At 40.3% G+C, this 13,130-nt stretch overlaps 1 protein-coding gene across 2 annotated transcripts in view; it reads left to right on the forward strand.

The window, feature by feature from the left end:
- The first annotated feature begins 744 nt into the window (after positions 1–744).
- p3h3 (prolyl 3-hydroxylase 3) overlaps positions 745–13,130 on the forward strand; it is a 15,279-nt gene continuing 2,893 nt past the window's right edge. Inside the window, exons 1-16 of one of the 2 annotated variants that reach the window (XM_017484473.3) lie at positions 745–942; positions 1,720–2,037; positions 4,474–4,658; positions 4,813–4,971; positions 6,504–6,690; positions 6,896–7,027; positions 8,333–8,475; positions 8,925–9,014; positions 9,111–9,163; positions 9,244–9,323; positions 9,410–9,537; positions 11,483–11,578; positions 11,672–11,822; positions 11,918–12,035; positions 12,126–12,201; positions 13,110–13,130. The exon at positions 13,110–13,130 is cut by the window's right edge and continues 120 nt beyond it. In XM_017484473.3, the coding sequence (XP_017339962.1) occupies positions 1,749–2,037; positions 4,474–4,658; positions 4,813–4,971; positions 6,504–6,690; positions 6,896–7,027; positions 8,333–8,475; positions 8,925–9,014; positions 9,111–9,163; positions 9,244–9,323; positions 9,410–9,537; positions 11,483–11,578; positions 11,672–11,822; positions 11,918–12,035; positions 12,126–12,201; positions 13,110–13,130 (1,908 nt within the window). In that variant the 5' untranslated portion in view covers positions 745–942; positions 1,720–1,748. Of the gene's footprint in view, positions 943–1,541; positions 2,038–4,473; positions 4,659–4,812; positions 4,972–6,503; positions 6,691–6,895; positions 7,028–8,332; positions 8,476–8,924; positions 9,015–9,110; positions 9,164–9,243; positions 9,324–9,409; positions 9,538–11,482; positions 11,579–11,671; positions 11,823–11,917; positions 12,036–12,125; positions 12,202–13,109 lie in introns of those variants that run through there. The other variant, XM_053680790.1, reaches the window with a different exon arrangement.

The following is a 13,130-nucleotide window of genomic DNA, read 5'->3' on the forward strand; positions in this document are numbered from 1 at the left end:
ATTTTTGTCTCCCACCCGGATTCAGACAAGTCCCGCTTCCTAAGCCGTAATTGGTCAGGATGTTCGCGAGCTCAAATTATTAGCCAATTCTAATTTAGAAGCGGAATGGCGTCATAGACTGAGCTTGTCGGAATACAGGTGGGAGACGCAAGGCAGCAGTTACCGTAAAGTGTCGCAAATTCGCACTATCGAATTTCAGATATCTGTCGCAGCCATAAGGCTGCGTCCGAAATCGAATACTATGACAGTACATACTGCATTGCCAAAAAAAAAAAACATTATTACATTATATTACTGATAAATTAACTGGATTAGTACTTCTTTTTGTATTTTAATAGCCGTGTAGCTTTAATATCTTGTAGCACAGGTGGCATTTTTACTGAATAAATTTGTTTCCTTCTGAAATGTAATTAAAAAAAAAAAAAAGTACTGTATTGCCGCCGAAAAAGGACGTACTAATCAATATGTGTGTGTATTATGACTTTTTTTTTTATTTAATTAATGAAATAACAGTAGGGGAATACAAAGTCATACAAAACACTTGAATCTATAAAACAGTACAATCAAAAGTGTTTATTGTGACTACAATCCCGGAGATACTACATGCGCCATGTTAGTATTGTCATGTGACCTTCGACGTCATCATAAACGCAAAAATCTTAAACAAGTTAACAATTTATTCGGGTAAACAATTCCTGTTTAACCAAGGTTGAAAGAGCCTTACAGACGCTGTCGACGGGGGTTTTTTTTCTGAGCTTGTCCGCACCCGTCCCGGTGCATTGTGGGATTTTTTGACTCGCGTAGTGGCCATCGGCTGCATACTGCAAAATCTCGCCGGAAGCAGTACACCATCCGGGTATTTCTCGCCTACTATATATTAGGTAAAAATGCGGTTTTGGCCGCAGCCGGAGTTAATGATGTGCTCAGGCTGCAGACTGTAAGGTATTAACCCTAATATTATATTATATTATATTATATTATGGGTCAAAATGACTTCCACAGTTTAAATACACACAAAAACAGTAAATCTTTATCAAGAAGAAATATTTGCATATACGTTCATGACCCTAAATGAGGAAAGTAAAAAAAAATTCAAATGTGGAAATGGGTCAGATTAACCCATAACATAAGGGTTAAATCCCTTTCTCTCGCTCACTCACAAATAATATATGCTTACCTTAAAAAAAAACATTTAACATTAGTATGCCTTGATTCTATTGACCATATACTTCTCAAATATGTTTTTAAATGCTTAAAATATAGGCTACGGTTTAATTGGAGTCGAGTTTTCCAAATACAGAAACATAAAAAAGGACCTTCTATTATGCCTTTCACATGGACGATACAAAAGTTTATGCGCATATATTCTGACAATTAAGGCTCATTGACCTCACATGTTACAGAACAGGGCTTTCGCGTGTGTGTTTTGTAAAGTAGCGAACTGAAAAGTTGGCCACACGAGGTTGAAGAGAGAACAAAACTCTTTGGAAACTTTAATGTAAAGCTGCTGTTGTAATTTTTCCCCCTGCAAGCTGTCAGATGTTGTTTATAATATGGTTATATTTGTATTCTGTAACAGCTGACTGATATTACAGACTGTAGTCTTTAGACTTTATGAAGCCTCTTTGAATCTCACACACACTCCTGGTTGCATCCCCACCCATCTCTTTCACTCCTCCCTTTTCTTTTCTCCTTTTCTCCTTTCCCTCTTTCCATCAGCCCAGTCTCTCCCCTACGCGCTGGGCACTATGGCGCTGCGCCTTGAAGCGCCTGTATACGTGGCGCTGAGTCTGGCCTCTCTGTGCTGCGTGTGTCTGGCTGCAGTCAATTCGGGAAGCTCGACTTCTCTCTCCGGCCTGCTGCCGCCTTACGACGAGCTCTACTACCGCGGAGTGCGGGCTTATTTCTCGGAGGACTGGGAGAAAGCGGCTGAGTTCATCGAGCTGTCCATATCGACCCGGGAAGCCCTGCGCAAGATCAGGCGCAAATGCCACGACGACTGCTCGACTGCGGGGGACGAAATAGTGGCCAGACTAGGTAGCCTTCAGCACAGCTGCCAGTTCTTTGCCATAACAAAGCAACCAAATCAGGCTGAGAAAGTTGCTAGGTAACTGCATGCGCTCATTTGCATATTCGTGGCTACGTCATAATTATTTCCACATCAGAAGTGTTACATGAGGGACAGTGATGTTCTGTGATCACAGAGCCCCTCCAGTATGCACCTAGCAAACTTCTTTTGCACATGCCTAGTTTTGCCAATAAGCTGAAGTTGAAGAATCCTATTTTTTAAATACGTTGTTTTTCTATGGGGCATGGTTGATTAGTGGTGAGCACGCCAGCCTCGCAGGGTTGGGGGTTCAAATCCCGTCTACACCCCATGTGAGCAGAGCCCGCATGCTCTCCCTGTGCCTCCCCCTGTGCGCTCCAGCTTCCTCCCCTAAGTAGGATAAGCGGTACATGAATGGATGTTTATATTTGGTGAATACGGGCATAACACTTGTAAAAAATAAAAATAAAGTTATTGTAGGGTACAATGGGTAGCATTGCCAGCTCACATCTCCAGTGTCCCTGACCAGATCCTCATCTGTCTGTACGGAGTTTCACATGTTCTCTCTGTGCTTCTTCCCACTGCCTAAAAACACCAGAATATTGGCTACACTAAATTTCCCCTAGGTGTGAATGTGTGTGCATAATGGCCTGCAGTGGACTGACATCCCATCCTGCATGAGTTTGTCTGCCTTGCACCCAGTGATACCGGGATAGGTTCCAGATACACCACAACTCGGGATAAAGCAGTTACTGAAGCTGCAAGAGTGGGCACGGTGGCTTAGTGGTTAGCGCGTTTGCTTCACACCTCCAGGGCTGAATTGAACCCTCAACCACCGTGGCCTTATGTGTGTGTGGCGTTTGCATGTTTTCCCCGTGCTTCAGGGGTTTCCTCTGGGTACTCCAGTTTCCTTTCCTAGTCCAAAGACATGCATTGTAGGCTGATTCCAAAAAGTGTATGAATGTGTGTGTGATTGTGCCTTGCAATGGATTGGCACCTTGTCCAGGGTGTCCCCTGCCATGTGTCCCCCGGGATAGGCTCCAGGGTCCACATGACCCAGTAAGGATAAGTGGTACAGAAAATGGATGGATGAAGATGCATGAATAACTAATTGCTAAAATGTTTTGGGGTTTTTTAAAAGCCAGTAGTGGTTCTCTTTACATTTTTGGTAATTGTGTATACCTATGGCTTAATGAATCAGCCCAGTTATCACAGTGATTGATAATGTTATGTCCTTGCTTTATTTCACACCCTGTCGATACTGTATTTATGTTGTTTTGTTCTAACAAGCTGTTGTTTTGTCAGGGTGATAAACTAATGTATGAGTTAAGCTAGCAAAGAATGTTCAGTAAAAGCTCTTAACATCCAGTATCTGCTTGATATTGGCCAGTGATGCTCAACAACAGGTCAGTAGACAGTGCTGATCAGTGATTAGTCCATAAGCACTCTGGCTCATGCATTTCAGACATTCCTGGCCATCTCTCAGCTCTCAAATCCACAAGCTTTTATGGCTCTATACCTCGGCTCTACGGGCTGAAAAGGCAAAAACATCTAAGAGAGGGAAACCTCCTCCTCTCACATTCTAATCTTTGTTTACATCAAAGCCACAAACACACACGTCTGTCAGATACATCTGTTAGTGTACAGTCTCATCCTGACCTAGCCAGCCCACTGATACACAATTGTGATAGGCCTACTTTTGTCTATTGTTATTGTATGTGCATTATTATTATACGTTCCCTGGGCCACTTTAATAAGATCACCTGTACCCCTATTCATTAATGCCGTTATCCAGTCAGGCAGTTATGTGGTAGCAACACAGTGTATAATATCATGCTGTTGTAAGTCAAGAGCTTCAAGTTAATGTTAACATCAAACATCAGAATGAGGAAAAATGTAGTCTTACTCAGCAACTTTGTCTGTGGCATGGTTGTTGTTCCCAAACAGGCTGGATTGAGTATGGTGAGAAAAACCAAAAAAAAATATTCAGTCAGTTCTCCAGTAACTCATTTAACCACTGTTTACACCCGTTGTGAGCAGAAAAGCATCTCAGAATGCACCTTGAGGTAGACTAAAACAACAGAAGACCACATCGGATTCTACTCCTGTCAGCCAAGAACAAGAATCTGAGGCTACATCGGGCACAGGTTCACCCAAACAGGACAGTTGAAGATAAACTTCATCTGTTCTTTTATCTTCATTCTGAATCCTCTTTCTGATATTTGATATGAACATTGATATGAACTGAAGCTCTTGACCTGTATCTGCATGATTTTATGCAATGTCCTGCTGCCACATGGTTGGGTGATTGAATGAATGAATGAATGAATGAATGAATGAATGAGCAGCAGGGGTACAGGTGTTCCTAGTAAAATGGTTGGTGAGTGTATGTTTGCTTATGTGTCTATTTGTATGTGCATGTGCAGACACAGAAAAAGGCAGAATCTGGGATCTGTGGGCATTGGACTGGATCCAACGGCGAGCAGAGTGTATACGGTTCTGTCTGGGCCGAGCCGTCACTCCTTCCGGTCAGCTTCCTGTATCATCGGATATTGAATATGAATTCGGGACTCGCAACGCTTACAATTTCCTGCAGCTTATCTACTACGAGGTAGAGTAATATGTCTGCAGTAAATAAACAAGCTCCCTACTGTGTAACCAATTATCCGCACATGTCTTCTAGACATCAGACATCATGATTTACACGTTCTGACTAGTAATTGAAGAGTAATAAGTCAAAGCGCCTTCTTTCTTTCTTTGCGCAGTTGGGTAAGCCGAAGAAGGCTGCTGCTGCCGCTCGCACATTCTTTACGGCTAACCCGAGTCACCTGGAGATGAGGAACAACATAGAGAAGTACAGACGTATGGCTGGTGTTACAGAGGACGACTTTCAGGACCGAGAGAGAGAACTGGAGAAACACTGGGTAAGGCAAAGGAGAGGACGTGAGGGAAGCTGAGGTGAGAATATGCACACTTTGCTTGGGACAAGAAATATGTAGGAATGGACATGCCCATCCAAAATCAACTACTACATATTACAGATTAATCAGAAACAGTCAGTCCCACCAGGATTTAGCGATTTTGCAATCACAGAAATGAATGCAAAATCAAGCAAATGCCGCAATATTCAGTGGAGTTTGCGATTTTTCAAAATTACCGCAGATTTTCCGCAGATTCTGGGCGAGACGCATCATGTGACGTCATCACAACGCGCATTCAGTCAAAGCGGTTCACGTGCGTCGAACAAGAGTACAGTTGGTCTCATTTACCAACAAACATCACTGTGAAAGAACATGTAAAACAATTTTGTGCAACTGCAATTTCACCAATTTGAGTCGTTTCCCACAAAAAAAAACTCAGTATCGCAAATTTTGAAGAAAAAAAAAATCCACAGTAAAATCAAGCATTTTTTTCGGCAACAGTCACAAAAAAAAAAAACTCAGTTAAATCATGTACGGACTGAACAGTAGGACATGGGCATAATTCTATACAACTAATAACATTCAGCCTGTGTTAACTGTATATACAGTATATTCTGTTCAGAATTATTCATCATCTTTGCATATTACTTCAGAAGCCACACACTACCTCTGTACAGCTTGAATTACAAAATTGATTATGGCAAAGTTGACTCTCACAAATTTCACTGAATCTTGTTATTGTCTTTCAAAATCATCCTCGGTCATCTTTTATTAATGGAAGAAGTTCATCCAACAATGAAATGTACATATTTACTCAGAATTTAGACAGTCATCCAAGACATGTTATTTCCCCAAGTTTCCTTTTCAGTTTTGCACTGCAGCAGTGTTGCTAATGTAGAGGACAAGTAAGGGACGTTTAGTATCATGCAGGCTGTATGCTTAAATCATTATCATCATGTCAAGCTAATGAGTAATTTTCTGGGTCTGTGGTATCTGACTCTGTTAATGACTTCATGTTAGTTATAAAATTGACAATATACACTATGTAGCATAGCTAAAAATAAAAATGTAGTAGCAGCAGCCATCTTAAAACATGAATTACTCTTTTCCTCAAGAAATATGTGCCACTCCATGCAAACATCATACTGGGGTAGATGCATGACATTGAGGTTCCCATGGCTTTAAGCAGAAATGTCTGTCAGAGGTGATTTGGATGATTATAAAGATAATATAGTTCAAGAAATATCAGCTTAATATGCTTCTTTATATGCCTTGTAGCTCCAGTACAAAAGTAAGAAAAAAAAATCAGTTTTATTTTGGTCGACATTACTTTAATAATATTTCTGATTACTTCCTGCCACATTAGCCTCCAAATAACAGGGTCATCTCTCTTCACCTTTCCTCCGTTCATTCACTATTTAATTTGTTGTATTTACCCTTTACTGACCGATGGAGTATACAAATGCTCACTTCTACAAATGTCGAGATCTTTATCTCTCACACATCATGTATCTCGTCCCTATGGGGAAACGCAGGAGGTCTATGATGCTGCCGTCACAGCTGAGAGCTCCTCTGACTGGGCCCGAGCGGTGGAGAGATGGAAGGCGTGTGTGAACGAGACGCTGAAGCAGACAGATGAATGCAGAGCTCAGTGTGTGGTGACATCGCAGCGCCTCCCAGAAGAGACAGACAGCGTAGAAGGAGCATATGAAAAAGCTGCAGGTGAGAGGAAACGGAATAAATAAATCAAATGAATTAATGTATAGAAATAAATAAAGAGAAGTTTATACTCCACACAAAAACATCCATTTTATATTATTATTGTGATTTTTTTTTTTTTTGCATGATTTTGTAAATATATACTCGACAAGGAGAATTAACAAGGTTGCTTTTTTTTTTTTTTTTTTTTTTAAACTATATCCTATAGACCTGATTCTCACTCTACTGGCATGCAAACAAACATGTGTTGCTCTGGTGTCCACACGGCCTGGACGGATTTCTCCTCAGGAGGATTTCCTTCCAATGCAGCTAGAGCATCTCCATATTGCCCAGTATAAAGGTCAGAGTTCACCACAGCGTTCCATCCAGATGACAGGACAACTATGACTCATAACTTTTTATACTCTATATGGCATCACACTAGCTCCATAAAAGCCCTTTATACAACAGCTTTGTTGAATGCTCCTTTCTGATTGGTCAGAAGGTGTGGTTTGTTTGTTTTTTCGAAATTTTCTCTAACATCGCCGCTCTGACACTAATTCCGTCTGCAAGGTGTGTATTAATGTGCTTGCTGTACTACATTCTCATTTCCGTGGTAACGACACAGAATTATATGGCAGATTTTTCACATACATAAATGGATTCAAAACCATATATAATTGTTGATACAATGAAACTTTCTGTAAGATTTATTTAGTTTCTTTGGAAAGAGTCTCCAATTCCTTTCAGGACAGAGGGATTTCCAGTTTTTCGGCAACAGGACAACCTAGTTTTTTTGTCTTATTAACTTAAAGCTGAGACTGGTGAGGGAATGAAGTGCCATGCTGCAGAATGACCGTTATAACTTGCATTTGAGTGTATCTGGTTATATTCTATTCCATTTTGCACGTGTGTATATTCTCTACAGTTTTTTTAGAGGTTGGCCGATAGTGGATTTTACAGATAACCGATTCGGGCAGTACCTGCCGATAACCGATTAATCAACCGATAGTTTTTAAAATTGATACTGAACACTCAAAGTAAAATATTGCTGAACTTTATTACAAAAATACACAGTACTGACTACACCATGTAAATGCACTGTACCTGTTTAAATGAAATAAATATGAATATATTAATAAATGAATAACTATTAAAGTAAATAAAAGATATACATCCAAACTGAACCACAACGTAACACTCCAGATTATAAATAAAATACTGACATCCAAAAGGAATCAAAAAACTCTCTAAATAACACAACAAAATTTGCCAGTGACAGTTTTTATTTGACCTCCAGAGGCCTCTCTTGTACTGTATAATGACAGTGGACACTTCTCAGCCGGGAAAAACTATCGGTGTGGATTATTGGTGCCGATTGATAATAAAGTCTCATCTTATCTCAACTTATCTCTTTAAATAAAAATAAAAATGTTAATGTTAGAAAATTGCAGTGGTATAATACAACACTTACATGCTGTTATTGGAAAATAATCAACACTAGGCTACATCACACCACTCCACTGATTATTTTCCCATAACAGCATGTCATGTTTTATTGCTTACATAATACAATGAAGGTATTGACCTTTCTGATAACACTAATGGATCATATAGTTGGCCGTGTTAATGTGCACTCACTGGCTTTTCTCTGTTGTAATGGTAGCGGGAGACTTGAAGGGGGCAGTGCAGACACTGCGTTCTCTGCTGCTGTTTTACCCAAATGACACCGAGTCACTCAGTAACCTGCAGCTCTATTTGGAGTCTCTGGAGGGCGACACTGAAGCACAGGCCACAGGCCCTTCACAGGTAGGACTGCTGCATGATGATAATAATGCTAATAGCAAAAAATAAAATGTTAAAACCTGGCTTTCTTTTTGCAATGTGTGAGCCATCTCATGTGAAACAAGCTGATAAACTGTCTAAAACACAATAGGCAAATAAACATTTACTTCATAGAAGAATCATGGACAATACATAATGTAAATACATATAATTAGGCTATTCATAATAATCATCATAAGAAGAAGAATCTTACATTTTATTAGCATTTTATTCATCTCGAAGTGTTTTACACAAGCTCAAAACAATCTACAACCACTAATGAATTAACTATAAATCTATAAAATTTGCTACAAATCATGAATTGTCTATATAACAAGGTATCCAAGATTTAAAAACACCTATAGAGCTTGTCTTCCTAATATTTTCTCGAAAACTAGGAGGGCCAGTATAACATAACAGCCTTCTCTTTAAAGGAAATTTCCAACTACATCAGCAGAGCTCTTGCAGAAAAGAAATTGCTTTACTTTGGAGTGGAAAATCTCGAATTCAAGTTCTTCGACCCGGTAAAACACCACCTCTAAGTTTTCCTTTTGTTTTTACTGGGGGGTTTTTTCCCACTTAAAGTAATTAAACAAAGTTTTCCACTCTGTCTCTGGCAGGATCTGTGGACGCCGGAGAACATCGTTCCCGAGTCACTGAGGGAGAGCTGGAGGTGAGAGCGATGGACACAAACACAGATATGTTAAAGAAGAATTACAGGGAGCACCTGACGTCTCACTTTCTCATTTTCAGAGCAGAGAGAGAACAGCTTAATGAGAAACTAAAGGAAGGAGAGAAGATGTTAGAGGTGGACGACAGTGGATTCTATGCTGGTGAGTGTAAAGAACCTGAATTTGTTAAACATGTGTGCTGCTGTCTAAATCTCATCCCCCTCTCTCTCCCTTTGTCTTTGTCTTAGGAGGTCCAGTTCCTCTGGTTGGTGTGACCATTACAATGGATGACGAGGCCCTGAACGGAACCAATCGTGTTGTATTGGATGGCGTTTTGTCCCAGTCTGAATGTGACACTGTGACGCAGCTGGCAAATGTAAGCCGAGGAAGCTGTATAACTAATAACTGTGCTTTTCCTGCAGTGCTGTTAACTGCATCGATAACAGTATTTCTACATCAGTGTTGCTGATTTCTTTTCCTTCACGACGACCTTTGTCTGGGGAGTCCCTCAAGGATCACCACTACATCCTGAACTCTTTTCTTTATATTTGCTTACTAACAATCTCACTGAAGTGCCACAATGAATGGCTTGGGAAAATGAAGTTAAATGCAATCCAGCATGTCCCAGAATATTAAACTTCATGTCATGAATCTTTTTTTAAATTAACTTTGTTGTCAAGAGCAGCTTGAGCCGACTCTGAGAATTTTTTGTAATCAAGATACACCAATCAGCAATAACATTAAAACTACCTTCCTAATATTGTGTAGGTCCCCTTTGTGCCACCAAAACAACTCTGACCAATCAAGGTACGGACTCCACAAGAGCTCTGAAGGGGTGCTGTGGTATCCAGCACCAAGACGTTAACAGCAGATCCTTTAAGTCCTGTAAGTTGCGAGATGGGGTCTCCATGGATCGGACTTGTTTGTCCAGCACATCCCACAGACACTCGATCAGATTGCGATCTGGGGAATTTGGAGGCCAAATCAGCACCTTGAACTCTTTGTCATGTTCCTCAAACCACTCCTGAACAATTTTTGCAGTGTGTCAGGGCGCATTATCCTGCTGAAAGAGGCCAGTGACATTAAAGAATACCGTTTCCATGAAGGGGTGTACTTGGTCTGCAACAATGTTTAGGAATGTGGTACGTATCAAAGTAACATCCACATGAATGCCAGGACTCAAGGTTTCCCAGCAGGACACTCCCCAGAGCATCATACCGCCTCCAACAGCTTGCCTTCTTCCCATAGTTCATCCTGGTCCCATCTCTTCCCCCGGCAGGTGATACACGCACTCAAACGTCCACATGATGTAAAAGAAAAGTGATTCATCAGGCCAGGCCACCTTCTTCCGTTGCTCCATGGTCCAGTTCTGATGTTCATCTGGCTATTGTAGGCACTTTCGTTGGTGGACAGTGGTCAGCATGGGCACTCGGTCAGCAGCTACGCAGCCCCATACACAGCAAACTGTGATGCACTGTGTGTTCTGACACCTTTCTATCATAGCCAGCATTAACCCTTTCAGCAATCTGTGCTACAGTAATTCTTCTGTGGGATTGGACCAGACCAGCTAACCGTCACTCCCCACGCACATCAATGAGTCTTGGGCGTCTATGACCCTGTCGCCGGTTGTCCTTCCTTGGACCACTTTTGGTAGGTACTAACCATTGTATACCGGGAACACCCCACAAGACTTGGTGTTTTGGAGATGCTCTGACCCAGTCGTCTAGCCATCACAATTTGGTCCTTGTCAAAGTCACTCAGATCCTTATGCTTGCCCATTTTCCTGCTTCCAACACATCAACTTTGAAAACTGACTGTTCACTTGCTGCCTAATATATCCGACTCCTTCACAGGTGTCACTGTAACAAAATAATCAATGTTATTCACTTCATCTGTCAGTGGTTTTAATGTTATGTCTGATCAGTGTATTTTTTTTCTCATAACTTGCAGTAAGTTATACATGTATCCAGGTTGATTTATTTAGACTACTGGAGTAAATGAAAACCAAGGGGGGGTGTTAACCCTTTGCATACTTGTTCAGACTGTTTTCAGCCCCCATGGTCCTGACTCAATGCCAGTTGTGCTTTTGCAGTAATTTTATATATTATCTTTTGATCTTGTGAAGTGGATGCCTGTTCAACATGTCTGTTCTCATGTATTTCAATGCTATTATTAATGAGGTTGCAATTTTTTTAATTGCTTTTAAATACACACTATAAATAAGACTTATTTACATACTTACTAAGGGTAGATACGTACTATCTAGACACAGAAACCGGGATCAGCAGGGTCTTACCTCGCATCCTGTTGCATTGCCACAGATTGCTGCATCAGTCGGTGATGGTTACAAGAAGCGGCGTTCTCCACACACACCTCATGAGAAATTCGAGGGCCTGACTGTCTTAAGAGCCTTTAAGGTAAAGTAAACGAATTACACGTTCATGAAATAGCATCAGTTTATGCCTTTATAACCATTTTAAGAGTTCTAAAGGCACATCTCTGTCTTTCAGTTGGCGCAGGATGGAATGGTGAACCAATCAGACGCCAAGCTGTTACATGAAATAGGCGAGAGAGCTCGAATCCTAATTCACTCCTATTTCAGGAGCCACTCCGCTCTCTATTTCTCCTTCACCCACCTGGTTTGCCGCTCCGCCATTCCAGGTACACAAACACTCCAATGCAGTAACAGAGGTCACTCACAGACATAGACACATTTGAGGATTGATTGGAGTATACGTGTGTGTCTGTGTATGTAGGGCATCAGGACGGGCGGTTGGATCTGTCTCACCCCGTCCATGTGGATAACTGTATACTGGAGCCAGAGACCAGGCAGTGCTGGAGAGAAGCACCTGCATTCACACACAGAGACTTAAGGTACATATGGTACACACTTCCAGTTAATACACACCCATTTATTTGCACAAAACAGCAGATGTAACACGTGTGTGCAAAATGTTGTTGCAGTGCGATTCTCTACCTGAACGATGATTTTGACGGAGGAGAGCTCTTTTTCACAGATAGAGATGCCAAAACAATCACAGTAAGACTTCTCTTATCTCTCCATATGGGTTGCACCAGATTTCCAAACATTTTCCAAAATCCTTTTCCAAATGGACCTGAGAGTTAACAAGGTGAAATAAATAAGTGTGTAAAGTAAATGTAGTAATAATAATAATAATAATAATAATAAACTTTATTTTTATATAGTGCCTTTAAAGCAGTTTCTCAAGGCACTTTACAGAATAAGAAAATATCAAGAAAAAAAACAGATAAAAACACAAAACGTACAAAAACATCAATACAGACTTGAATACAAACTGGTTAAAGCCATTAAGAAAACGCTAACCTAAAAAAATAAGTTTTTAGGTTAGATTTAAAAATACTTCAATTCTGTGCATCTCTTAAGGCAAGGTAAGGCAAATTCATTTTCAATAACAGGGTAATTCAAAGTGCTTTACATAAAACATAAAAGCAACACAAAGCAATATTTAAAAAGAAAAGAGATTTAAAAAGAGTTCATTAAAAAGAAATAAATAATTAAATAAAAATAAAAACAAAACATAAAAACAGGTTAATACAGATTAAAAAGGTTACAGTGCAGCATAAGATATTAATTAAAATACCTTAAATGGCCTTAAATGAGCAGGGAATGCATTCCAGAGTCCAAATGTAAACCGAAAAAAGGTTATTTTAGTCCTGTCATTTACACGCCATTATGAGGAACAAATGATCATGTAATCTGTCTCTTAACACAAAAATTGTTTATATTCCTAATAACTCGAGTGAACTATATATATATTTTAAAACTAATTGCATAAGAAAAAGAGTGAGAACTACCCTTTAGAACATCTATTTCTAGGTAGTTAGAAGAACATGAGGCTTGTTCTTGAACACTGTGCCCTCACTGTGTTGGTTGTAATCTTCACAGCCTTTCTCCTCTCTCCGTAGGCCAGGGTGAAGCCCAGCTGT

This window comes from Ictalurus punctatus, chromosome 1 (assembly GCF_001660625.3).
Source record: "Ictalurus punctatus breed USDA103 chromosome 1, Coco_2.0, whole genome shotgun sequence".
Taxonomy (NCBI): Eukaryota; Metazoa; Chordata; class Actinopteri; order Siluriformes; family Ictaluridae; genus Ictalurus; species Ictalurus punctatus.